Source organism: Aquarana catesbeiana, linkage group LG05 (assembly GCF_042186555.1).
Source record: "Aquarana catesbeiana isolate 2022-GZ linkage group LG05, ASM4218655v1, whole genome shotgun sequence".
In the NCBI taxonomy this organism is placed as follows: domain Eukaryota; kingdom Metazoa; phylum Chordata; class Amphibia; order Anura; family Ranidae; genus Aquarana; species Aquarana catesbeiana.
Window position 1 is genome coordinate 244,694,079 of NC_133328.1, and position 24,742 is coordinate 244,718,820.

The window sequence follows — 24,742 nt, forward strand, 5'->3', positions numbered from 1 at the left end:
AGCCTTGTGGTGCTAAAAACCCTGATTTAATGTGGCTTAGGGTCCATGCCAGGATATACGCTGTACATACTGTGGGCAAACCTAAAGAAACGTAGGAAATGGGCACCGACTTAACTGATAATAAAATAGTCCAAGCTTTATTTAAGTCCTTTGTGAACGCGCTATAGCCAAACGGCCCCCTGCGGCGTGCATCGGCTCTGATCGGGGTAAAGAGCCAATCACGGGGGCTCTTTACCATGTGATCAGCTGTGTCCACCCCTGGATGTAAACAGGATTTGACGGTTATCGGCAATCCCCCCCTCCCGCTGACGGCGCGAGAGGAGAGACGAAAACCAGCAAATCCACACAGGGGACAGCTGCACTGATCATCATAGGATCCTCCTTGCTTGGCAAAGACAGAGGTAATCAGCTGTAGCTGGCCACTTCTGTGACCTCCCTGACACCAGCTGCCTCTCATCTAGATGTGTCAGCTACTGTTAAATCTGCAACTATAGGTCCCCAAGCAACAATCCGAGTCTGGGTGAGAAAGAGCCTCCTGGGAACGTTCAGGACTTCTTCATGTCTTCTAAAAGGAGAGAGGTTATAGGATTGTATATATAGAATTATACATGTGTATGTGTATATAAATATATATAATTTTGCATTTTTTTTCTTCTTCTTTTTTCAGCCAGACTATGTAGGTTGTCACCCCTTTCACCGAGGCTGTCCATAATATGCTTATGTTACTTTCACTTTACAGTCTACACCTCTGAATGTTAAACCTCCAGTCTCATGCCTTCATCCATTGCTATGGAGGATATACTTTCCTTTAAAATGGAGTTCCACCCTGGGTGAAAAAAAATTACATACAAATACTATAGCTGTTGATTTTTAATATAAGGACACTTACCTGTCCAGGAAGCCTGCTATGTCGGTACCCAAAGCCGACCGGTCCATCGGCTCCGGGCGCCGGCATCGTTGCGAAAGGGAAACGGCAAGGGAAGCCTTGCGGGTTCACAGCCTGTTTCCTACTGCGCATGCGTAAGTTGTGTGGCGTTTTCTGGGACACACACAGGTCCCAGAAGGGGGGAAGGAGGTGGACACCACAGAAGTGACGTACCTCGCCGTGGGACAGAAGTCCTGAATAAAATTTACAAAAGTATGAAAATAAACAATAAAAATTATCCAAAAAAGAGGGGGGGGGGTGGGTGTGCCTTTGTTTACAAAGGAGTTCAATTTTGGGCTGGAACTCCGCTTTAAGGACACAACTGATAAAATGTTGAAACCTCCTCTCTCGCGCCATGCTTCTCTGGTCTGTTTTGCTTTGCAACAAGTTTTTGTGTTGGCCTTGCTAGTCCAGTCCCTCTTGAACAGGTCAAAATTTCTCAAGTTGAAATGGCTCTTGTGTAACTTTGTGTGATGCAGTATTGGTCACCAGCTGCCTAATGTTTGGCATCATAATTATCTGTGCAGATGTGTAAGCCAAATAAAGCCCATCTCCAGGCAAATTGCATCTGGATGCCACTGAATCATTTGGAAATATAATTGTTTGTTCTTATGGATGGACCACAAAATGGTTTCCCAGTTTCTATGAAAGGGTTCCTCAACTACTAGTTTCACCATTTTTCTTGTTCTACAATTACCTGGTAGATACACTACTAGTCTTTTGTTTAGGCACATAGTTTGAGGGACAAGGTAGCCCCTTTCTTTCTTGTTCATTAAGGTATACAGGAAATCACTTTTTTTTTGCTGCCTAAAAATTGGACACTGGCAAACAAAAAATGTTTACTGTGGTTGGGGGGAGATCAGGGGCAGATGGGGGGGGGGGGGCGCAACGGGTCAATTGCTCCCCCCCCCCCCCCCGAGAAAATATTACAGCCTCCGAAGCCAAGTTTATGCCCTACCTCCCCTCGTATTTAATTTAATTGTTTTTTCAAAGTACTTGCTACAGCTGAAGCATGTCTGTTTGTCTGTTGTTGGAGGGGTTCTAGCCCCTAAGGCTGTCCTTTCAGTTTTTTGTGCCCAGTGTCTTATACTCCTGTAGGCAACTGTATAACCCTTTCTTCCTGCGTAAGGATTCCTGTGTCCCGACAGAGATTAATGGGAGAGTTCTCTTTAGGCTACAGCACAGTATCCACTGCTCAGTGCCTAGTTTGGTGGAGAACTAGGCAATAGGATTGGATTTGCGCTGCATCTAAGGTCAGACAGGGAGCCTACAAGGTAGAAAGAAAGCATGGGAACATTCTGCTCCTCATCGAACTTTGCACAAACAATCCCCATAATTTGGTAATACATTTATATCCTGTGATTGCCTGCTGCATCTAGTGGCCATAGTGTAGTACTTTCCTCTCAACTCTTCTCTTTTTGCAACTAACCGTCGATAACTGTCCTGACATTGGCCTTTTAATTTTTTATGATCCTGATCCTGTTCCTTCTTTTATCACTAGTAGGGATGTTGGGAACCCCCAACTATATTTCAGGTTAGCCAATTTCAGTTGATCCAACAGGGGTTTTAGTTGCCTTCTTCTTGCTAGCGTTCCTGCTGATAGGTCTGAGAAAATTTTTAACTCCTTATCATAACTGAGGGCTGGGGCCCCTCTGAGGTTGGACCATATCTTCTCCTTGTCTTCATATGAATGAAACTTGACTATTACGTCTCTTGGGATTTCTTGCCTCATATTTGGGGGTTTTCGGATCCTGTGGACCCTGTCAATCCTCAGGACCTCATCTTCTCTTCTTCCCAGTGTAGAGTTAAATAGTTTCTGCAACTTGATTCTCAGATCCTCGTTTTTGTTGTTCAGGAAGATCTCTTATACGCAGATTTTGTCTTCTGCTTTGGTTTACTTGTTCTAATTTATACATCAATAAACGATTATCATGTTGCACTTTCTTAATTTGCTCTTTTAGGTCCTGTATCTCTTTCGCCTGTGCGTCTGCTGTTTCTTCCATTTCTTCTACTCTACGTAGAAGGTGGCTCATGTCTGATCGCACACTTAGGATTTCTGTTTTAATAACATTTTCTAACTTCATAAACATTTCTGTCATCTTAGCTTTACTTATAGTGGATATTGTGTTTCTTATCTCCTCAGAATCATTCAAAGCAGCCACGCCCTCTTGCTCCATTTCTTCTCTGGGCTTCTCTCCCTGTCCCCCCTTTTGTTTCAATTGAGTTTTTTTATCTTTCGTTCCTGATTGCTTCATATCGGTGTCCGAGCTTTTAGTATTTACTTCCTTCAGATATTTCTGTATTGTGCTTGTGTTAAGGCTCTCCCTGGGAGTTTTAAGTTCAGCTGTTCTCTGATTGTGCCCTCTCATGCTTCACCGGGTTTACTTAAGATATGCACAATCCCAGGGCACAGACGTGTACCCGTGTTTCACCCGGTGTTTTGACCTTTCCGAAAGGCTTTTTCTATTGGCACTGATAAGCTATATATAGTACTCAGGGAGCAAGCATCTAACACATTTATAAACTGTGACTTTAATTTCAGGCTTCCCACCTTCTTCCTGTCAGTGCCTCCTTCCTGATAATGCCTTTAGAGATTTAACAGGTAGTTGCCAGGAAATGGGGGCAGGTATAAATGGACACACTCTTATTTATTCCCTTCCTTCTCCTCCTATACTTTCACATCCTACATTGCCAGTCCATATCCAATATCATTTTATACTTCCATAGATCATTAAATCAAAGCAAAAATAGTCATAACTGGAGGGGAGGTCTTCTTCTGAATTTAAACTCACCAGCTCCTTGTTTTTACAGAGTGCTGTATTTGTTTGTTTCCAGATGATCCGGTCTCCTCTAGGTCCAGTGTGGGGTAAGGTAGGGGGGTATATCGCTGTTCATCAGCTTGGATCCTGTTTTGACCCTGGCACTGTTGTGTGTGTCAGTCCCAGAGAGAGTCTAATGAGCCTCCCTCCACTCTATCGCTCTGCACTCCAGCCGGGGTTTCCACATGGGGATCTATTCCTCCTCGTATTGCTGGAGTGACGGGGACGTCCGCCGCGTCTTCTCAGGCATGGATGGCGCAGAGTGGCAGCGATACCCCACCTCGCCTATCCATCCCTCCTCCCTTTGCTGAAAGCTATAGGGGCGGCAACTGCGTCCTCACAGGTACATAGGGCAAAGCGGCTTCTGTCTCTCTCCACGCCGCTCTCCCTCTGCACGCCAACCCGCACTTTCCTGCCCGCCTCTGTGCTCCACTCCGGCGCCACCTTCGGCCCCTCCCCCCATCAGACGTTCACGTCTGCATCCCTCTTGACTCGTGTAGTACTTTCCTGACATACTGTACCTCAGTCAGCAAAATACCACATTATGGTCTCTAGATGGAGCTGATGATCATAGGAAATAAACTTCAGGCAGATTACGGTGATAATTTGTGATGGCTTTGCAAATGCTTGAGACATTTGCACAGTGATTATTTATTTATTTACAAATAGACCCCTTTATATTAAGTGAATTGACATTGCTGTCTAAAATCTACCTGACACATAGCCACGAATGAATGAATTATTTGCAGAAGTAGTGAGACCTTTGCTTGCCTAACCGCTATTATATCAAGTTTTACTTGTTGAGCAACAATGATGCTACAGGAGACCTTTCATAATCGTAAAAGTAGGAACAAGTGAAGGTTGTTCTCAATTCACACAATGCAATTAAAGAAGAAAGCTTAAGCTACTGTATTTTTCAATATTCAAATGCAGGTATCATGGCTGGTTCAAATCGGTCTGGAGATTTGAAGGATGCTCAGAAATCTATCCCTTCAGGAACAATATTGGCTATTGCAACCACATCTTTTATATGTATCTTTTTTAATGTTAATTGGTGGGTATATAGAAGAAATACAATTGCATGCTAGATATTTGTTTGCTCTAGAGCTTGCAATAGAAATAGAAAATGCCAGCAATGAGCTTTTGGTGTCCATATTTTTGAAAAGATGTTTGGGGGACAAACTATTTTAAAACCTAGGTTCTCCTGAATTTGCTGGAATACTACAAGTATATTTGCATAAATACTGCTTTAACCCTTTGCTGCCAAAGCCATTAAAAAAAAAAAAAAATACACTTGGTAAAATGTACTTTTTTTAGGACTGAAGATTGATAAACTGTGTGTGTGTATGTATATAATATATATATGTGTGTGTATATGTGTGTGTGTGTGTGTGTGTGTGTGTGCAAATAATTTATTTATTTTTTAACATATTCTAAAAAGAAAAGAATAAAATGGTGGTAGTTTTTATGTCTCACTATTTTTTTTTTCTTTTTTATATATTAGTGCAATTGTTTAACAAACCCATATTTTCAGTAAAAAATGCACTAAAGCTAACTTTAGTGCACACAAACAAAATATATTTTACTAGCATATAATAGCGCATTGCATGTCAAAAAATATTACCTAGTTTTGTTGGTAAAAAGAAAATATGAGGTTGTGTAGGGCAAATAGATCTCAAGCCACATGCAGCAGCAACAAACTACAGCCAAATTGTTTACAAGCAGTGCTTTATAAGCCTTTACAGGTCATCAATTTAGATTTAATTATGAATGATGGATCTGGAATTATTGGGCTCACTCTGGCATGTACAACAATATCTAATATGTGTAGTGCAGTTGTTTTCATATAAAGGCACATCCGACACCCGCACATTTACGCTAGTGGGGCAGGGGGCTTAACAAGTGGATTTATTTTTTAATTCTATTTAAGTTTTAATTGTGTAACTTTTTGCTTTACTTTAATTGTTAAATTAACATTATTGCTACAATTGGGGGGTTGGCAAGAGGTTCTTTAATAACATTTTAGGGGTGGTTTAGACCTCTAATGTCTCCCCTACACTCCTATGAAGCTAATTAAGCACAGATCATGCACAGGCCTTAGCAGCAGTGAAATCACAGCTCTGAAACGGGAAATGACAAAATGCTTCAAGCTTCATTCTTTATTGGGGCGATCTGGAAATGGTTGTCTGCTGGTCGTCCTCTGCTGTCCCCACTGACACTAGCCACGGACATCCTGAATGCCCAGGAGGGGCCACAGAGAATCGGATCCATGGCAGGGAGAAGTCAGACAAGGGACCATATGTTACTGCACCTGTGGAAGTGATTGAACTGCTTTACAGCCCCTTAACCCGTTCGCTGCCAGGTCCGTACGGCGTATGGACCTACAACACTGCCCCCAGGTGGCCAAGTTCGTACGCCGTGCGGACCTCTTTTCTCTCTCTCCTATAAGCTCATGTTGACTTCAATGACCATAAACTTATAATAGAATTGTTCAGCAGACTGCTGAACAATTCTTTAACTCTGATCAGTGAATTACAACCCGCTGATCAGTTATAAACCCCTAAACTGACCCCCCCCCCCTCCATGCCGCCGCTGCCCGGTCCCAAGCCTCTTCACCTCCGCCGCTTCCTTCCACCTAAAACTACCCCCCTATTCTATCCCCTTCACCCTCCTGACCTGACCCCCGCAAATTAGATCCTCTGCAGCTACCATCATAAGCTGGCATCCCTCCTCTGCCGCTCCCGCTGACTTCAGGTGCTGCTTGGGGGGGTCCAGATGTGCCCCCCCAATCACTCTGGTCACCCCACATACCAGCCCCCGGTCCATCCATGCTGGGAGTGGCACCCCCTTTCCTCCTGCAGCTTCTGCTCCGGCAAACTGTCAGGCTGGGGATCGCGGTGGGGGGAAGGGGAGAGGTGCAGGTAATGTTTGGGCTTGGGGGGCATGGTAAACATGTGTTTTCCAACTCCCTCAGTGTAGCACCCTGGGTGCATGCAGTGATCACTATGAGTGCTCCTACATGCCCACGGACATCTGATAATAGTAACCGTGAGTGTTACTATGTATCAGACTGTCAGTTTATGAATGAATGGAATCTCTATACAGATTCCATTCATTCAAGTAAATTGACACAGAGAAAAGGACTATCTTTCTCTGTCTCAAAAAAAATGGTATGGGGGTCTGTTTAGACCTCTGATATCTCACCAAAGACCCCCCCCGCCATAAGAAATGCAAAAACATAAAAAAAAAAAAATTAACTTAAAAAAAGTAAAAAAAACAACCTTAGTAAGACCCAGTGACCTTTTCTGGGGGACGGCAACCCCACCCCCTTCCAGGTCTGCCCACACCCAGCCTCTCCACGGTGACGGCCACCCTCCCCCACTCACCCCTCCATGGCAACGGCCGCCCCAGCGCTCGCCCCTCCATGGCAAAAAATCTCCCCCCGCACTCAACCCTCCACAGTGACGGTCACCCCCCGCACTCACCATTCCTTGGGAGAAGCCAGAAGACCATAGCAAATATTCATTTGCTATTGTCACAAGTGGGTAGTTTCGGGGCACAATGCTCTGCACCCCGAGCCCAACCTTTTTCAGGCTAATTGGAGCCTCAGGATTTAATCATGTGGCTTGAAAAAAAAAAAAAAACCTCATACAAACATATGAGTCCTGCGCCCTGCAGGGGAGGCCCCTGCACCCCTAATGGACCGGCTGCTCCTGGTAAGACCCCTTTCACATGGAGTGAACTCTGTCAAGCAGATCCGCCTGCGGATGACAGGTCCGTGTCCACTCCACTGATGTAGAGCAGACACCGAAAGAGCCCGCTGTTTTCTATGGGGCAGTCAGATGGAAACGGACCGCCTGTCCATTTCCATCAGATACCATCCGATCTGCTAGATGTAGAAACTGTGTGGTCTTCCAAAGCAATTTCAGATATATCGGTGTAAATGTACCATCATCCAAGTAGTTTGAAAGGAATTATCTGGGGCCCCACCCCAGACTCGCCAAGAACAAGAAGGCAAGTGGACTATTACGGTACATATAAGATGAGTATAGCCATAAAGTACAAATCATTCATAAAAGCACAGTATTTATTTATACAAAAGTAACAAATAAACAGAACAAACAGGTATATTAAAAGAATTTGGTGTTCTCAGATGGCATACAACATTTCAACATGTTTCGTGGATTTACCGCTTCATCAGGATCATACATCTGTAAGTATATGTTTCGCGGATTTACCGCTTCATCAGGATCATACATCTGTAAGTATAGATAAGAATATACAATTACATACCAAATAACAAATTTAGACATAATTGTGGAATGAGATAAAAAAAATCCTTACCCGAGCCCCAGAGTGTGTGGCGGGAGGGCTCTCCGGCCAGGTCTCCCCCGGCGATTGGGAAGGGAAATTATGGCACCCGCCAGACTCTAGTTGAGATGGTTATAAAAGTATGAACGGAATGATCGGCATAAAGGTGGATAGTATTAGGGCCTGCACCACAACCGTGTTGATCAAGGCATGCTATAGGTGACAAAATCACACCAGTGTGACAGGGAAAAGGGAATAGGAAAAAGGGGAGGTAAGAAGGTATGGGAACTAGAAAAGCGACAAGAGAGAGGGAAGGTCAAGTGTCGGTGGGTGAGATGAGACAAGAAACAACCCGGGGAGGGGGGGAGTATGGGGACATGAGTAAGTGACCATAACCAGATAATTCAAGAACTAGTGAAAACAAACATGGCGAATGTGAACAAAACAATATATACTGCTGAAAAGTGCACATGTAGAGAGAGTAAGGTGGTCAACTGAAACCCCGGCCAGTGAATAGGGAGACAATCATAGCCAGAGGTAAAAACAATAGTAATTACCTGGTTAATAAAGAAATCAATATAAGGAGCCCAGGAGTCTATAGTCAAAGAGACATGTGTACATCATAGGTGTTCCATGAACCTGAGTGAACTGCGTCAAACATGCGAAGCAGCAGACACAGGAACCTTGGGAGCAAAATCCAGAATCTAGGAAATGTGTATCTGAACATTAAAACAGAAAAAAACTAAGTAAAAAACAATGCAGTGTTGAAAGTAGCATTGTATATGTAGCTCTAATATAGCCTGTAAAGGGCTCACCAGTGATGCAGTCTCCTGAGCGTCTGGTTCTCCTATACGTCTATGTGCCTGGCGGCAGCCTACCTCCATAAATAATCCCTTCAACCCCGTGGTGTGGATCGGCGCTGCTGGCGGCGTCCGACGCCGTCACTGGGTCAAGGGTCCCGCAGGTAACGCGCGCGACGATCGCGCGCCTGCGCACTAGCCTCTCGCCCGCCGGAAAGGGGAGGGCGCACACAGAGTGCGCGCGCATCCCCCATTCACTGTGCGGTACCCAGGCAGGGCATGAATGAGTCTGCGCGGGGGAACAGAACCGAGGTCCCCATGGAGGCGAGTACAAGTGGCCGAGGAGACACTCAAAGGAGAGAACTGTCACTCGGCCACCAGGGAACCTACCAACCGCCGGGAAAACAAACGGGGCCATAGAAAGTCAGATCCACCAAACACATTCCAGGTGCAAAGCATGGAGCTTATAACAGTAGTTACATCAAAAACATTTACAAAGTTGCAAATTACATAAATAAATTAAAGTTTTACATTACATACATAAAATTCTAAGACAAAAAGCATAACTAAAGAGGATCGATTGTCCTCAAAAATGAGGTCCAAAATTGGGAATACAACCATGGATGAACTACAGCAGAGTCGTATGTGGCCAGACATAGACGAGACACCCCTCCAAGAAATGACAGGAAATTGACAGTTACCCATATATTAAAGAAAAGATTTAAAGGAGTTTACTTCATTTAAGCCTGGGGGGACCGTGGCATCTAATCTCTCTATCCAAAGAGCCACCTTTATGCCGATTATTCCGTTCATACTTTTATAACCATCTCATCTAGAGTCTGGCGGGTGCCATAATTTCCCTTCCCAATCGCCGGGGAGACCTGGCCGGAGAGCCCTCCCCCCACACACTCTGGGGCTCGAGTAAGGAGTTTTATTATCTCATTCCACTCTCCCCGGTCCACAATTATATCTAAATTTGTTATTTGGTATGTAATTGTATATTCTTAGCTATACTTACAGATGTATGATCCTGATGAAGCGGTAAATCTGCGAAACATGTTGAAATGTTATATGTCATCTGAGAACACCAAATTCTTTTAATATACCTGTTTGTTCTTTTTGTATAAATAAATACTGTGCTTTTATGAATGATTTGTACTTTATGGCTATACTCATCTTATATGTACCGTAATAGTCCACTTGCCTTCTTGTTCTTGGCGAGTCTGGGGTGGGGCCCACACTCCCAAATAATTCCTTTCGATCTGCTAGATGGATGGGGGATGGAATCCCCATCCAACTGTTTTTAGCGGACTGGATCGGATGCAGGCAGGTGTAAACGGACACATGTCCATTTACATCAGCCTCTCCATAGAGAACAATGAGTGGTCCGATTGGGCCCACCTGAAAAATGGACAGGCAGACCCGATCAGTGTGCTTGTGTGAAAGAGGCCTATGGCCTTGTTCACACAGGGCATACACAGTATAGCTTTACAGGGATGCACAGATGTTCCGTGCATCTCTGTGCAGGCAGTCCCATTAATGTCATTTGGGATGTAGCACTGGCATGAAGAGAGCCGTTGCTCCAAATTTTACATCCATGTAGGTCCGCATGCATGTCCCTGAGCTCACACTGTCTGCGTTTGGGGTTATGTACCCACACAGATGTCAGATTGGGAACAGCTGCTATGTCTGTGCAGCCGTTGCATCCCAATTGACATAAATGGGACTGCCTGTACAGGGATGCACGGAACACCTGTGCATCCCTGTGTGGGTAAACATGGCCCTCCATTGGTGTACTCTTTTAGTATGCCACGTGAATGATGCTTTAGTACTAATTTAGCAGGAATTTTGTAAGTTACGTTGTGTTTATGTGCAATATTAATGATTTTAGTGTATTTTTAGTGAAAATAGGGATATGATGAACATTTGTGCAATTATTGCGGAGCCCAAAAAATCAGTAGCACTTTTTTTTTATTCTACAGGTCATGTGCTTTTAGAAAATGTCTAATTTGAGGGGTCTTTTCAAACTCTGAAAGCTGTAAGTGAAAAATGGTAACCTCCGGATTTTTAGAGAAAAAATCTTATTTACAGTTTTGCGTACCTTCAGTTTTCACCATTTCACAAAAATGAATTTAAAATGTACAAATATTTGTTATTTATTAACTCAACACAGTTTTAACTTTTATATTTAGCAGGGATTTTGTACATTTTGCCATGTATGAGTCCACTATTAATGATCTTAGTGTATTTTTAGCGAAAATATTGCTTTGATAAACATTTGTGCAAATATCGTGGGGCCTTAAAAATCAAGAGCACCTTCTTTTTATTCTACTGGTTATATGCTTTCAGAAAATATTGCCACCAACATTTTTTACAAAAACCACCAAGGTCGGGAGGAGCCACTGTACTAAACAATGTTAGTACAGCGATCTCCCCTGCTGAGCTATTGTGTTCTGACAGGGACTTTTCGGTCAATCCCCTTCACACCCGACTTCTGTCGGACCAGCTGCTGTACACACGGGCCGAAATTCGGCCAGTTTCTATTGAACCGGCCGATGCTGCCCAACATGCAACCCTAGCTTAAGCATCATAACTTCTGTTAGCAGCTATTTTCCTGCTTAATGCCAGTAAGCACTGGATCTTATAAGTGTCAGGTAAAGTGTGAACAAATACTGGTTCATTGGGACAGACTTGGTTTCCATTCACACCTTGTGCATTGCAAATGGGCACACATGGTAATGTGCACTAGTTATGTATGATTATGTTATTATGCTGCTCACCACAACACCTGTTTCACAATGTTGCAGTGCATTGCCCAGGGCTTATTATGGGGTGCAACACAATGCATGGGCTGTTGCATATACATATTACAGCAATGCATAAGTATGACTCCTAATGCAGGAAAAGAACCTATGCACATGTCACATATATTTCCCTCTATTGGGCATTGAAAGTGAACAAAGATCTCCTTTATTTAGTAATATTCACTTTGCTTAATAATGGGTGCTTGGATCACATGACAATTATCACAGTTACCAGTCCTTGGTGAGATAAAACTTTTTGAGTGAAAACAATCAATGAGATGCTAGTGCATTCCAGCATACTGCAGCTGTGATCAAAACCAACAGCTCATGCAATTTACTGATCTGAGTTCTCTGTTAACCCATCATCAGCACATACACTCCTACTGCATCCGCAAGAAAGTTTGTATTTCTGAATCTTATGCTACCATTCTCTTTGCTTCCTGCAATCACTTCTATAATGGAACTCACTCAGATTGGTGACTGAAACCTTAGTGCTGGCAAATAACATCAGGCTTTCTTTAAGTGAGATGCAGCAGGGAGTTTGTTCTATCTCTCCTCATCTCTTCTGCTGTTACCCTTGGCAGGTTCCCCTACTCCTATATTACCAACTGCTACTCATTATGTACTTTTTGTTTTCTACCTCCTGTATACTGTAATCGCACTTGACAAAAGTCTCTCTGTAGTTTTACTCCCCCTGTGTTTCACTCATGACCCTCGCAAGTTTCTGACTACACTGTGTCCCTTCTCTTCCTAAGCCTTTGCTAGCACATATAAGAAAAAGCAAATGCTCCTGCGCTCAAGAGGTAGCTGTGGATGGACTCAAGGCGAGGGATAAAGATTCTTCACACACCACACCATTGCATTGGCTGTGATGCCACTCTAAACAGGTCAGGGAGAACCCAGAAGAAATTCTAAAAAAACAAGGACAGAGGGCGCACCTTGCGAGTTAGCTTTGCAGCAAAAGATCATATTTATTGAATAAAATGGTGTAAGCAAGCGAAAGATTAAAAAAAGTCCATCAGTGACTTCGTCCAACATTGTCTGCTAGCCAGTGAACTTGAGTGGGATGAGAGTAGTCCAAGGTTTACTGACGCATTTCCAGAGTGACCCCTCTTCCTCAGAGCTCTGAGTACAATATTTTTTTCAATAAATATGATATTTTGTTGGAAAGGTAATGCACAAGGTTGGTGCGCCCTCTGTCCTTGTAAAATGCAGAATTCATATACTTTAAATCCAAAAGACATCTAAGTATAGTGTGCAGAGAGATTTCCTCTTATTTCCTGTTCTGAGGGAAAATCTCCCCAATGGGGACACAAACCACAATCCAAACCTTACAGGATTCTATGGCTTGCCCACTCTGCTGAAAACTCTAAAATATGATTTTTGACCTACAGTACAGAACACAGGATTTTTTAGGCATTGCAACTGGATTACATACAGCTACCTTTAGACGACTGGACAATGACAAAAGAAGTTACTGAGACATCGCTATGCAACCCCTCTCACTACCAGCTAGTGTGTTTTGTAGCAAGCAATAAGGAGGCCATAAGAACCTAGATCTGTAACCAGTACTATACACCAGGATAGTCCAACAGTACAGGACATAGTCTTTTTTAAGCGTTTTAACTTGGATGTCCAAATGCAGTGGGTAACCAAGCAACAATGTCAACAGGCCCACATAACAAGATAGATCAAGTAGGGCTGGACCGCCCTAAAGAGCAGTTTGTAGTACCCTATACCTGAAATTGGTACCAGAAGAAGCTTGAACATGCACCTAGTAAAACTTAATAACTTGAACAGAAGCCTAGGTGGCAGCCTTGCTAGTTGGAGAAACAGATGCCTGATGCTGAAAAGCCCTGATCTGGTAGTGTGCCCCTTAATGGGAAAGGAAAGAGCAATAGCCTTCAGGCCATGGGCTTAATTGATAACTTGTCTGTTCCACCTAGCAATGGTGGAGTCTGCAGAGAGACCCTTGCAGGGACCTTCAAGTGGTTGTAAAAGCAGAAAGTTTATCTTGATGCATTAAGATAAATAGCCTGTGTGCAGCAGCCACCCCAGCACCCCCTAATACTTACCTGAGCCCCATCTCTATCCAGTGATGTCCACGAGTGCCTCGGGCCATCCAGGACTCTCCCTTCTGATTGGCTGAGACACTGCAACAACGCCATTGGCTCCTGTTGCTGTCAAAGTCAGTTAGCCAATCAGAAGAGGGGGCTGAACGGATGTACAGAGCTGCAGCTTGGTTTGGGTGCCCCATAGCAAGCTGCTTGCTGTGGAGGCTCTCAACAGGAGGGGAGGGGCCAGGAGAGCCGAAGTGAGACCCGAGAAGAGGAGTATTATTAGTCTACAGGATTTATATAGCGCCGACAGTTTACACAGAACTTTACAACATTAGGGAGTATCTGGGCTTCCCTGTGCAAATAGACTTTACAATTACTTTTAGGGAGCACAAAGAGGGAATTAGATTTCCTGAAGGAGGCAGTAGCTAAGAGGTTAATTTTAACAGCTTAAGGAGAGAATTTTTTTTAGGATGCTATTAGGAGGACAGGATCCATATTAAGGTGGACAGCAGGAAAAAGCCTCTTTACTGGACTTCTTACTGGATAAGGTCACTAATTCAGAGACTCTCCTCAGAGGAAAGAGCAACAAGGAAGGTCTCCTTATGAGCAAAATCAGACAAGGGAATTTCCCTAATAGATTCAAAGGACGGCTTCTGAAAGACTGAGAGTAACAGATTGAGGTACAAAATGGCCTCAATGAGTGAGGTTGCTGAAACTGGGTGGCCAAGGCCGAGACTTGTACTTGTGTTGAATTGTACTCAAGGCCAAGTCTAGGCCAAACTAGAGGAAAGACAGAATCCTTCCAAAATATCTTCAAAGATGGCATTTTCTCAACTTGCACCAAGCTAAATAGGCCTTGCAAGTGTGATGGTAGATTTTACAGAACGTTCACTTTCTAGTCTTTAAGAGAATAAGGATGATTGAATTTTAATTATAGTCAGTGACCGAAAAATGGGATGGTACGCTGGCCCTTCAGAGGTCTGGACAATTCAGAAGGGCTCGCAGAGTGTCCACCAGGAGTCTGAGTACCACATGTTCCTGGGCCAATTAAGTGCGATTGGTATCCCCAGAATGCCCTCTTCCTCAATCCTGAAAGGAACCCTTTGTAACCTCAGAAGCAAATGATCTACTAGTAAGAGGTGTGAGCCTTTTTTCTTCTGGATAAGGAGAGTACAACAACCCCCCTGTGATCTTTCTAATGTACTGTACTTATCAAAGAAGGGGCCAAACAGGCGTTCTTCTTCAAGGGTAACCATTCAAGGTGTTTCTTGCACAGGAGCTCGGCTGATCAGCATTTAAGCTAGAGAATACTGTGCATATAGATAGAGAAAAGACTCACCCTGGAGAGTTGGTGAAGTGTATTTGCCAAGCAAGTCACACAGTAATGTAAGGCCATAGGTAAAAGGTCTAACTGACTGTGGACATGGGCATCTGTAAGGATAGAACCAGGATTTTGAACAGTGTACATAGACAAGTCGCATGGCAGGGCCCATCAAGTAAGAGCTTTAAAGATGATCTGTTGTCTTGTCTACCAGGTCTTTGAATATGGGGTTATCCCCCATGTTGGGCATAAAATGGCAGGGTCTATCAGAGGAAGCAAGCCCTTTTAAAGACTTTCTTTCTTTCTTCAGTAAGATATTGTTCGGAAAAAGGTTTTTGGGAAGTACAAATCCCCTCCGGGTGAGGCTGTTGCCCATACAGGATGAGCTCTACCAGCGAGTGGACCAGGAAGGTCATTTTAATTTTAGGGAGCCTCTACTGGACACCTTAGCGTGATTGGGCTTAGGCTTTTCCAAGGCTAAGCAAGAGTTTATAGTGTTAATAAAGGTAGCTATGGCACCCTTTTAGTTTGAATGAAATCTCTGTAATAGGTGTGTTATACTGATCTAATGCCTCAGAAGGGGAAGAATCTTCCTCAACTGCCACCACCTCCTCTGGTACTGTTTAGCTCAAGATAAAAGACCCGTTTGGGAGGGGAGGTTGAGGGGGCAAGGCTGTGACCCTTGCTATCAATGGCCCCCATAAGGCCAGAAATTCTGCCCATGGAATCTGACATGATGGGTATGGTGCAGCTGGTTGATAGAAGATTGATCTTGGAAAATAAGTATCCAGATAGAAAGAAACCTCCATATTAGAAGCTAAGCTTCCCTCAGTACAGAAAAGAGGTCCATCACTCAAGGACACTAGCAAAAAAACTATAGGGGGAAGTCCCAGGAGGTTTTCTTTTTGCCAGTGTCCAGTCACCAAAAAGTAGCTGCATATAAATCAGGCGCAATGATTAAAGTGGTTGTAAAGGCTCAAGGTTTTTAACTTCATGCAATTCTATACATGAAGGGGAAAAACCTTCTATGTGCAGCAGTGCCCCCAGCCTTCCCAAATACTTACCTGAGCCCCATCTTGATCTAGCGATGTGCATGAGAGCCTTGGCTCTCCCTGCTCATTGGCTGAGACAGCAATGGTAGCCATTGGCTACTGTGAATGAGGTGAGCCAATGAGGAGAGAGTGGGGCCGAGCCACGCTCCAGGCGTGAATGGACATGCAGAGCATCAGCTCAGGAGCAAGCCTGTTCAGGTGCCCCCATAGCAAGCTGCTTGCTATGGGGGCACTAGGCAGAAGGGAGGGGTTTGGAGCACCAACAAGGGACCCAAGAAGAGGAGGCTCGGGGCTGCTCTATGAAAAACCACTGCACAGAGCAGGTAAATATAACATGTTTGTTATTTAAAAAAAATGCGACACAACTGAAAGCTGAAAATTGGCCTGGGCGGGAAGGGGGTGAAAGTGCCTTGTAGGCAAGTGGTTAAAAAGTCTGTGTCCTGTACTGTATAACTTAAAAAGTTGGGCTTTTATTTTGCTAGGCCTTACTTTAGGATGTCTCTACTTATAAAGCCCGCTGAATCAATGCTAATACTGCTATTATAGGAGAAAGGCACAACCCTTAGTCCCCTTTCACACTGAGACGTTTTTCAGGTGTTTTTGGGCTAAAAATAGCGTCTGTAAAGCGCCTGAAAAACGACTCCCCTGCAGTCTCAGTGTGAAAGGCTTTCACACTGAGGCGATGTGTTAGCAGGACGTTAAAAAAAAAAACTCCTTCAAGCAGCATCTTTGGAGCGGTGCATACACCGCTCCTCCACCGCTCTTGCCCATGGAAATGAATGGGCAGCGCCGCCGAACCGCTGGCAAAGCGCCGCTGCAGTGGCGCTTTGCGGGTGGTTTTAACCCTTTTTTGGCCGCTAGTGGGCGTTAAAAGCGCCCCGCTAGTGGGCGAAAACCTCCGCAAAAACGACGGTAAAGCACCGCTAAAAATAGCGGCGCTTTGCCACCAACGCCTTGGTGTGAAAGCACCCTTGGTGTAGCTGTGAAGGTTCTTTTTAAAGCTGGCTACAGACTGTGTACAAATTTCAACCTTTTTTCTTAGGAAAAATTTGCTCAGTGGACGGCCAGCTCCTGCCCGATTTATATATGTTCATTAAAAAATTTAAGGTACCGGACGGAAAATTGCTGGGTGTTTATTTTAATTTTATTCAGTCCTCATGCTTTATGGCCAGCTTAAATACACCCAAGTGAATCCAGAAATGTCTGTTGCAGAAACCTAGATTTCATGTGCAATAGAGTTCCTTATGATCCCTGTGTCTAAGGTAAACTCATTAGAATACATTCATTTGATAACAACAGAGAGCAATCACTTTGCTGCACTTTCTTTGCTTTAGTAAATTTAATAATTGAAAAAATATAGAAATGTGCCTTAGATGTGCTATTTTTGTAAATTTGGCTTTGAGAAATAAAATGTCTTACACTGTAAAATATTTATACTTTATTCCTTAATAACATTCAAAAGATTTGTCTTGTGTAGTATTATTTGGTGCATGCATCGATGGTGTACTTCTGCGTGACAAGTAAGTAAAACACTAGGCAATTGTAAGAAAAAATATTTTTTTGTGTGGATGGCAGGATAGAACACTGGGCTTTATTAACAGTGCCAAGAGGATCAGAATGTTTATGCATATTTATATCTGTATGCACTAACATTTGTGTTCTTTTTTCCTCAAGTCCACTTTTAGGATTGTGTGTGTGTATTAGCATTTACATTTAACCCCACGCCCAAAAAAAGACAACTTTCCTAAAAAGTTATTTTAAATATGGTGCCAAAAGTGTTCTGGAGGCTGCCCCCACTCTAAGGGCGGGTCCAAGGTGACCTCCAAAAAAATACCAAGTCAGTGCTGTGGGGGCGAGCTATCCCCGCCTGCAAGACGGCACTTAGAGAAACTGGACTAAACCACAGCAAGACGCATATGCTGAAGACATTCTTCAGCTTTTCCTGGACATGCAGAGTGAAGTGGAGCTGTCAGACATCTTATCTGCCCTGCCAGGCAAATCAGATGCTTGACTTGACAACCTATGGCTTGTTTGGGCTGAAAACGCTGAAGCGATATCACCAGTACATGTAACCCTCTGCTGCTTAGCCCAGCCCCTGTCCCTGGATATGCTAAAGTTAAAAAAAAAAAAAATCTGACTGTAAAAAGCTTAACCAGAGCTTTTCCCTAAAAATCAATTGCTGATGGTATGCCTAGTCTTTTGACCTGGGTTCAGAACCAATTTAAGTGTAGCATGCACCTATGTTGTCAAATCTGTATCATTTAGACATTCTTCCTACTTGCTGTACAGTCAAGTCTACCATGCTTTGGGGAACACAAGAAGTCATGTTTTAGTACAATATGCAGTACCAATGTAATGTAATTCCTACATTTTCTGTACGTGAATGATATCAGATAGCAATTGTACAGGAAACCTCTAGGTAATGTTAATGGTGGCAGGAAAATATGTTGAGCATACTATTGAAAATTATTGGTGCTCTTCTTCATACTATGCACTAGCACATGCACGCCAGGGTCTTTATTCATTTCATTGGAGGCCTTGTTTGTCAAAATACCATTGAAATCAATAGAGACTGTGGCACATGCACACACATAGCAAAGTATTTCTGAACATTTCAACCAAAGATTTTGTGGTATTGAGCAGGCCACACAATGGACTTTTCTGGGCAACACTGTTGCTAGCAGCTATATATGATGTGCTCCGACTGCTGAGGAATTGGAGGGGCAGTATAGGCAGGTGTATTCAGGATAGCACAAGGCCCAAAAAAATAATTAAAATGTCACTAGTTGAATAAAATAAAATACCAATAGTAGATTTAAGCTAATTTATGTAATTATCTAAGTTAACAGAACTCATTCACTCAAACTACATTAAAGAAAAAAAAAACGTGGTTCTTTTTTTGTCTTTCACAGATTTGGTGAATCTGTTAGTGGCCAGCTTGTAATAGGTATTTTGGCTTGGCCATCTCCTTGGGTAATTGTTATTGGTTCTTTCTTCTCTACTTGTGGTGCTGGACTCCAGAGTTTGACAGGAGCACCTCGTCTTCTACAAGCCATTGCAAGAGATGGAATAGTGCCTTTCCTTCAGGTAACACAGCCACGAACTTATAAGAACAAGATGGACACTCAGACAATATGCAACACTGAACAAAAGAGGAATACTGATTCTAATTTAAAGCTTAGCTCAGCATGGAGAAGCAGACTTTTTTTTTCTATTAACCTCTCTGGCGGTATGATTGTCAGATTTTTGAGTCTCAAAGCGGTACATTGTTTTGAATGGAAATTTGGCGTTTTATATTGTAGGCCTGATTTCTTAGGAATAACTCCCTTAAATCTGTCCAAACAAGAGTCTAGTAGACATCCCGGGTATGATAAAGTTTGAAACACAAAATCATAAATGATAATATAATAAATAACGATAAATAATTATAACAAATAATATAATAATAAAATGTATTCAATAGTGTAATCAAATCAAAAACACTTAAATTTGCTCAGTTGCAGAATTGTCGTTGTCGTTACTTTCAGTGTTTAAAGACTAATTTCCCCACGAATCACTATCGCTCAATTCTGCAAGTGATTCTAATTTACTATCGCTGTTTTCTAGCTGGTCTAAAACCGCTTTTGACATAAAGGGACACTTTTTGGTTGCCATGGACAATTTCAAGTTTCCAGGCAGAAAGAACAGTACTGTATATATAATATAAAACTGCACGCAGGGCACTGGACAAAGCATGAGGGGCAAAAGGGATGTGAAATAATTTGATACAGTACACTGTAATCTTACAGATTACATTACTGTATGAGTGCCAAGCTGCTGCAAGCAAAGCCAACAGAATATTGGCATGCATTAAAAAGGGGATTAACTCCACAGATAAAACGATAATTCTCCCACTCTACAAGACTCTGGTCCGGCTGCACCTGGACTCTCAGAACCTGTCCAGTTCTGAGAGTCCAGAGAAGGGCAACAAAACTAATAAAGGGTCTGGAGGACCTTAGTTATGAGGAAAGGTTAAGATCACTGAACTTGTTCTCTCTGGAGAGATGCTTGAGAGGGGATATGATTTCAATGTACAAATATCGTACTGGTGAACCCACAATAGGGATAAAGCTTTTCCGCGAAAGGGAATTTTACAAGACATGCAGCCATTCACTAAAATTTGAAGAAAAGCGGTTTAACCTTAAACTGCACAGAGGGTTCTTTACTGTAGGAGCGGCTAGGATGTGGAATTCTCTTCCACAAGCAGGGGTTTCAGCGGGGTGCATTGATAATTTCAAAAAACTATTAGATAAGCACCTGAAGGACCACAACATACAGGGATATACAATGTAATCCTGACATAAAATCACACACATAGGTTGGACTTGATGGACTTGTGTCTTTTTTCAGCCTCGCCTATTATGTAACTATGTAATCTGAAAAGAATTAGCAGATAATTTAATTTACCAAAACTGTAGAAGAGAAAGTGTTAGAAAAACTGGGGGGGTACTGTGAAATTATGCTTGTCAGCGTCCAAGTAGGTTCACACTGCATCTTTTAATTACAAGGCACCCCATGTTAGTGACACACGTCTTAACCACTTCACGACCGCTCACTGTATATATACGTCATTTTTTTAAAGATGGATATTTTGGTAACGGCAGCAGCTGCTGCCACAACCGAGATATCCATCTTTACAGCGAGCGGTTCTGTACACGATAATGGTGGTCTCAGCGGCGGGTTCGCCGCGAGATCACCGTTATCGGCGGCGGGAGAGGTGCCACCCCCCCTCCCGCCGCTCTCCCGCACCCTCCGCCGCTTACCGGAGCCGTCGGTAGCGGCGGAGGAGATCGGGACCTGTCACCGCTGAGGTACTGAGACGAGTGAGGCCAAGATGGCCCCCACCCGTCTCTATACCATGTGACGGCCGGAGCGATGTCATTACGACGGCTCCGCCCACTTCTCTTAAAGGCACAATTTTTTTTGTGTCATTTTTTTTAAACGACTTTTTTTTTTTTTTTTTTTTGCATTTTAGTCTAAATATGAGATCTGAGGACTTTTTGACCCCAGATCTCATATTTAAGAGGACCTTTCATGCTTTTTTCTATTACAAGGGATGTTTACATTCCTTGTAATAGGAATAAAAGTGATCGCGCACAGAAGCGAACGCATACGTGAGTAGCGCCCGCATATGAAAACGGTGGTCAAACCACACATGTGAGGTATCGCCGCGACCGTTATTGCGAGAGCAATAATTCTAGCCCTAGACCTCCTCTGTAACTCCAAACATGCAACCTGTAGAATTTTTTTAAACGTCGCCTATGGAGATTTTTAAGGGTAAAAGTTTGACGCTATTCCACGAGCGGGCGCAATTTTGAAGCGTGACATGTTGGGTATCAATTTACTTGGCATAACATTATCTTTCACAATATAAAAAAAAATTGGGCTAACTTTACTGTTGTCTTATTTTTTTATTCAAAAAAGTGATTTTTTTCCAAAAAAAGTGCGCTTATAAGACCGCTGCGCAAATACGGTGCAAAAAAAAGTATTGCAATGACCGCCATTTTATTCTCTAGGGTGTTAGAAAAAAAACAATATATAATGTTTGGGGGTTCTAAGTAATTTTCTAGCAAAAAAACCTGTTTTAAACATGTAAACACCTAAAATCCAAAACGAGGCTGGTCTTTAAGTGGTTAAAAAAAAAAAAAAAAAAAAAAAAGGGATCCATGGCGGATCACTTTTCAGAGGCTTTTCACAGGGAATGAGGGGGCAATATGACACCTCCCCAGCTCCTGTTTTAACCCTGTAAATACCACACCACTGCAATGTGATTCATGTGAGGCTCCGTTTGCTTGAATGGGTCACAATCTGTTTGAACTACTCTGTTTTAGTTGAATACATTTACAAATATTTGTGGAAGTTGCATTGCCGTGTCAAAGACACCTCTGTTAAATGTGGTCCCTGACACTGCAATATCTAGGGGAACATATTGTATATAGCATTGCACAAATAGAGAGGAACGTTACAAGTGGAGCTATTTTATATCCCTGTAATATTCCCCTCCTGTATATTTTTGATTCATTTATTTTATGCCCCCAAACACCGTGCCCTTAAAGTGGAGTTCCACCCACTTTTACAACTCTTCAGCATCCCTCACTAAACTGTGCACTGTAAACGAATTGGATATTTTTTTATTTTTTTTTCACAGCGCCTACTGTATATCTGCTGTATTCATTTTTCACTTCCTCCTCCCTGGCCGCGGCCCATCGCATCATTTCCTGTTTGCAATGCCTTCTGGGAAGGGGCGGCAACTTCCTCTGACACTGCCGTTGCTATGGAAACCTGACCTGAAACCTATTACACTGCTTGTGCTGCACTGAGCATGTGCGAGATCTGCAAGGATGAGATCCAGGAAGAAATACAGTCTGGCTTCAGACGCCCACACTTAAGATGGCCACGGCCTGCTGTACGTTTATAAAATAACAAACTACTGCTATAAACTAACAAAACAGACCTTAGTTTACAGACTAACTTTACTAGAATACATTAAGCTTGTGTATTATAGGGGTATTTTTATTAAAGTATCATTTCGGCCGGAACACCACTTTAAGGTTGGTTGCCAGTGGTGCTGCATGCCTCCCTAACCCTTTTTAATTACAGTGGTGTTGATAAATCTCTTGAATCTTAAAAATACTAATGTACTCTGCCATGCAACACCATTTTTTAATTTAAATGTACAGATAACAGAGAATGGTTGACTGCACGAGTTTGAAACTAGTGTTGAAGGCTTTTTAGAGTTTTACTGAAGACTGTATCAAGAATAGAGATGCAATTTATGCTTTATTTTGACCTGATTTTGATTTGCATTATTAAAAAGTTGTAAAACAGAAACTTTTTGGGGGGAGCTTTTGTTAATGGAGAATGTTTTTCCCTCTCCACGCACAAGAAGACATGGAAATACTCCACATGGTGTCTTCATTTTACTTTTTATTTATAAAAATCAGAGCACTAAGTGGACTCCTTTGATACCCTGCAGTGTGTTCTCTGTGTAATGCACAGAAAACACTCATAGAAAGGAGAGTGCCTTCACAGCCTGTGTTGTGTTTTTTTTTTCTTTATCCATTAGAATGCATCAGGTTTCAAGCAAGCAAACTGCAGTGCCAATTTGAGGCACGCAACAGAAAACTGGTGGTATGGCTACTGTTAGGGAGAGCTCTTTGAACTTGTGAATAGCAAATATAGCTACCACATACCTAATCTATAATTACAATCTTTACAGCTCCAGAGAAATAAGATTTTTATAACATTTACATACATTGATATTTTTATTATTTATATAAAGCTAATAATGTATTTTTTTTTATGTTCCAGAAAAATGTACATTCCCTTATTACCTTAGTAATTAGACATGAATAATTGAAGGAGTAACTGATTGGTGCCCACTTTGAAAATAAAACTACATAACTACAAACATAACTACAAACATACCATTGTCCAAGATAGATTAGTGGGAATTTCAGAGACTTGGTTCAACAGCTCTTATGATTGGCTGGCAACCATTCAAGGGTATTCCCTTTATCGCAGGGATAGAGAGGGTAAAAAAGGGGGAGGGGTATGCCTGTATATCAAGAATAATGTACAATTGAATGTGAGAGATAATATCATTAAGGTGGCTAGGGAGGTGGAGGAATCCCTATGGATAGAGCTCCAAAGGGATGAAACTGAGGGGAAAATAATACTGGGAGTATGCTATTGGCCCCCTAACCTGAGGGAGGAGTGGGAGACTGACTTCCTATCACAATTTGGATTAGCAGCAAAGATGGGAAGTGTCATCATAATGGGGGATTTTTATTATCCAGACGTAGACTGGGCGGAAGGAACCGCACATTCGTCTAAGGCTTGCCAGTTCCTGAATGTCTTGCAGGACAATTTCATGGTCAGATGGTAGATACACCAACTAGAAACAAGGCGTTACTAGACCTACTGATTACCAACAATACAGACCTGATCACAGATGTGGAAATGAGGGGCAATTTAGAAGACAGCGCTCACAGGTCAATTGGCTTCAGTATAAATCACACAAATAGGAAACGTAAGGGGAATACAAAGACCCTGAATATTAAAAGAGCCAACTTCCTTAAACTACGAACCTTGCTAGAAGATATAAATTGGGATAGAATCTTAGTAACAAAGAACACGGAAGAGAGATGGGTTTGCTTTAAGAGCGTATTAAATATGAGCATGAGCCAGTGCATCCCATTGGGAAATACATTTAAAAGAGCGAACAAAAATCTTGGATGGCTTAACTCCAATGTAAAAATGCATATAAAAGCAAAGGAGAAGGCCTTCAAAAAAAATACAAGGCTGAGGAATCATCCTCAGCATTCAGACTTTACAAAGAATGCAACAAGAAATGTAAGGGTGCAATTAGGGCGGCTAAGATAGAACACGAAAGACACATAGAGGAGGGGAGCAAAAAAATTCCCAAGAAATTCTTTAGGTATATAAACAGTAAAAAAGCGAGGACAGACCATATTGGCCCCATAAAGAATGAGGAAGGAGATCTGGTTACAAAGGATGGGGAGATGGCGAAGGTACTGAATTTTTTCTTCTCCTCAGTCTTCACGAAGGAATCGGGGGGTTTCAGTAACCAAAACTGCAGCGTTTATCC

General features: G+C 42.6%; 1 protein-coding gene across 3 annotated transcripts in view; it reads left to right on the forward strand.

Moving 5' to 3' along the window:
* SLC12A7 (solute carrier family 12 member 7) overlaps positions 1-24,742 on the forward strand; it is a 919,795-nt gene that overhangs the window by 532,615 nt on the left and 362,438 nt on the right. For all 3 annotated transcript variants that reach the window (XM_073630658.1, XM_073630657.1, XM_073630659.1), the window contains exons 10-12: positions 4,678-4,776; positions 17,555-17,612; positions 19,005-19,179. In XM_073630658.1, the coding sequence (XP_073486759.1) occupies positions 4,678-4,776; positions 17,555-17,612; positions 19,005-19,179 (332 nt within the window). The remainder of the gene's footprint in view (positions 1-4,677; positions 4,777-17,554; positions 17,613-19,004; positions 19,180-24,742) is intronic.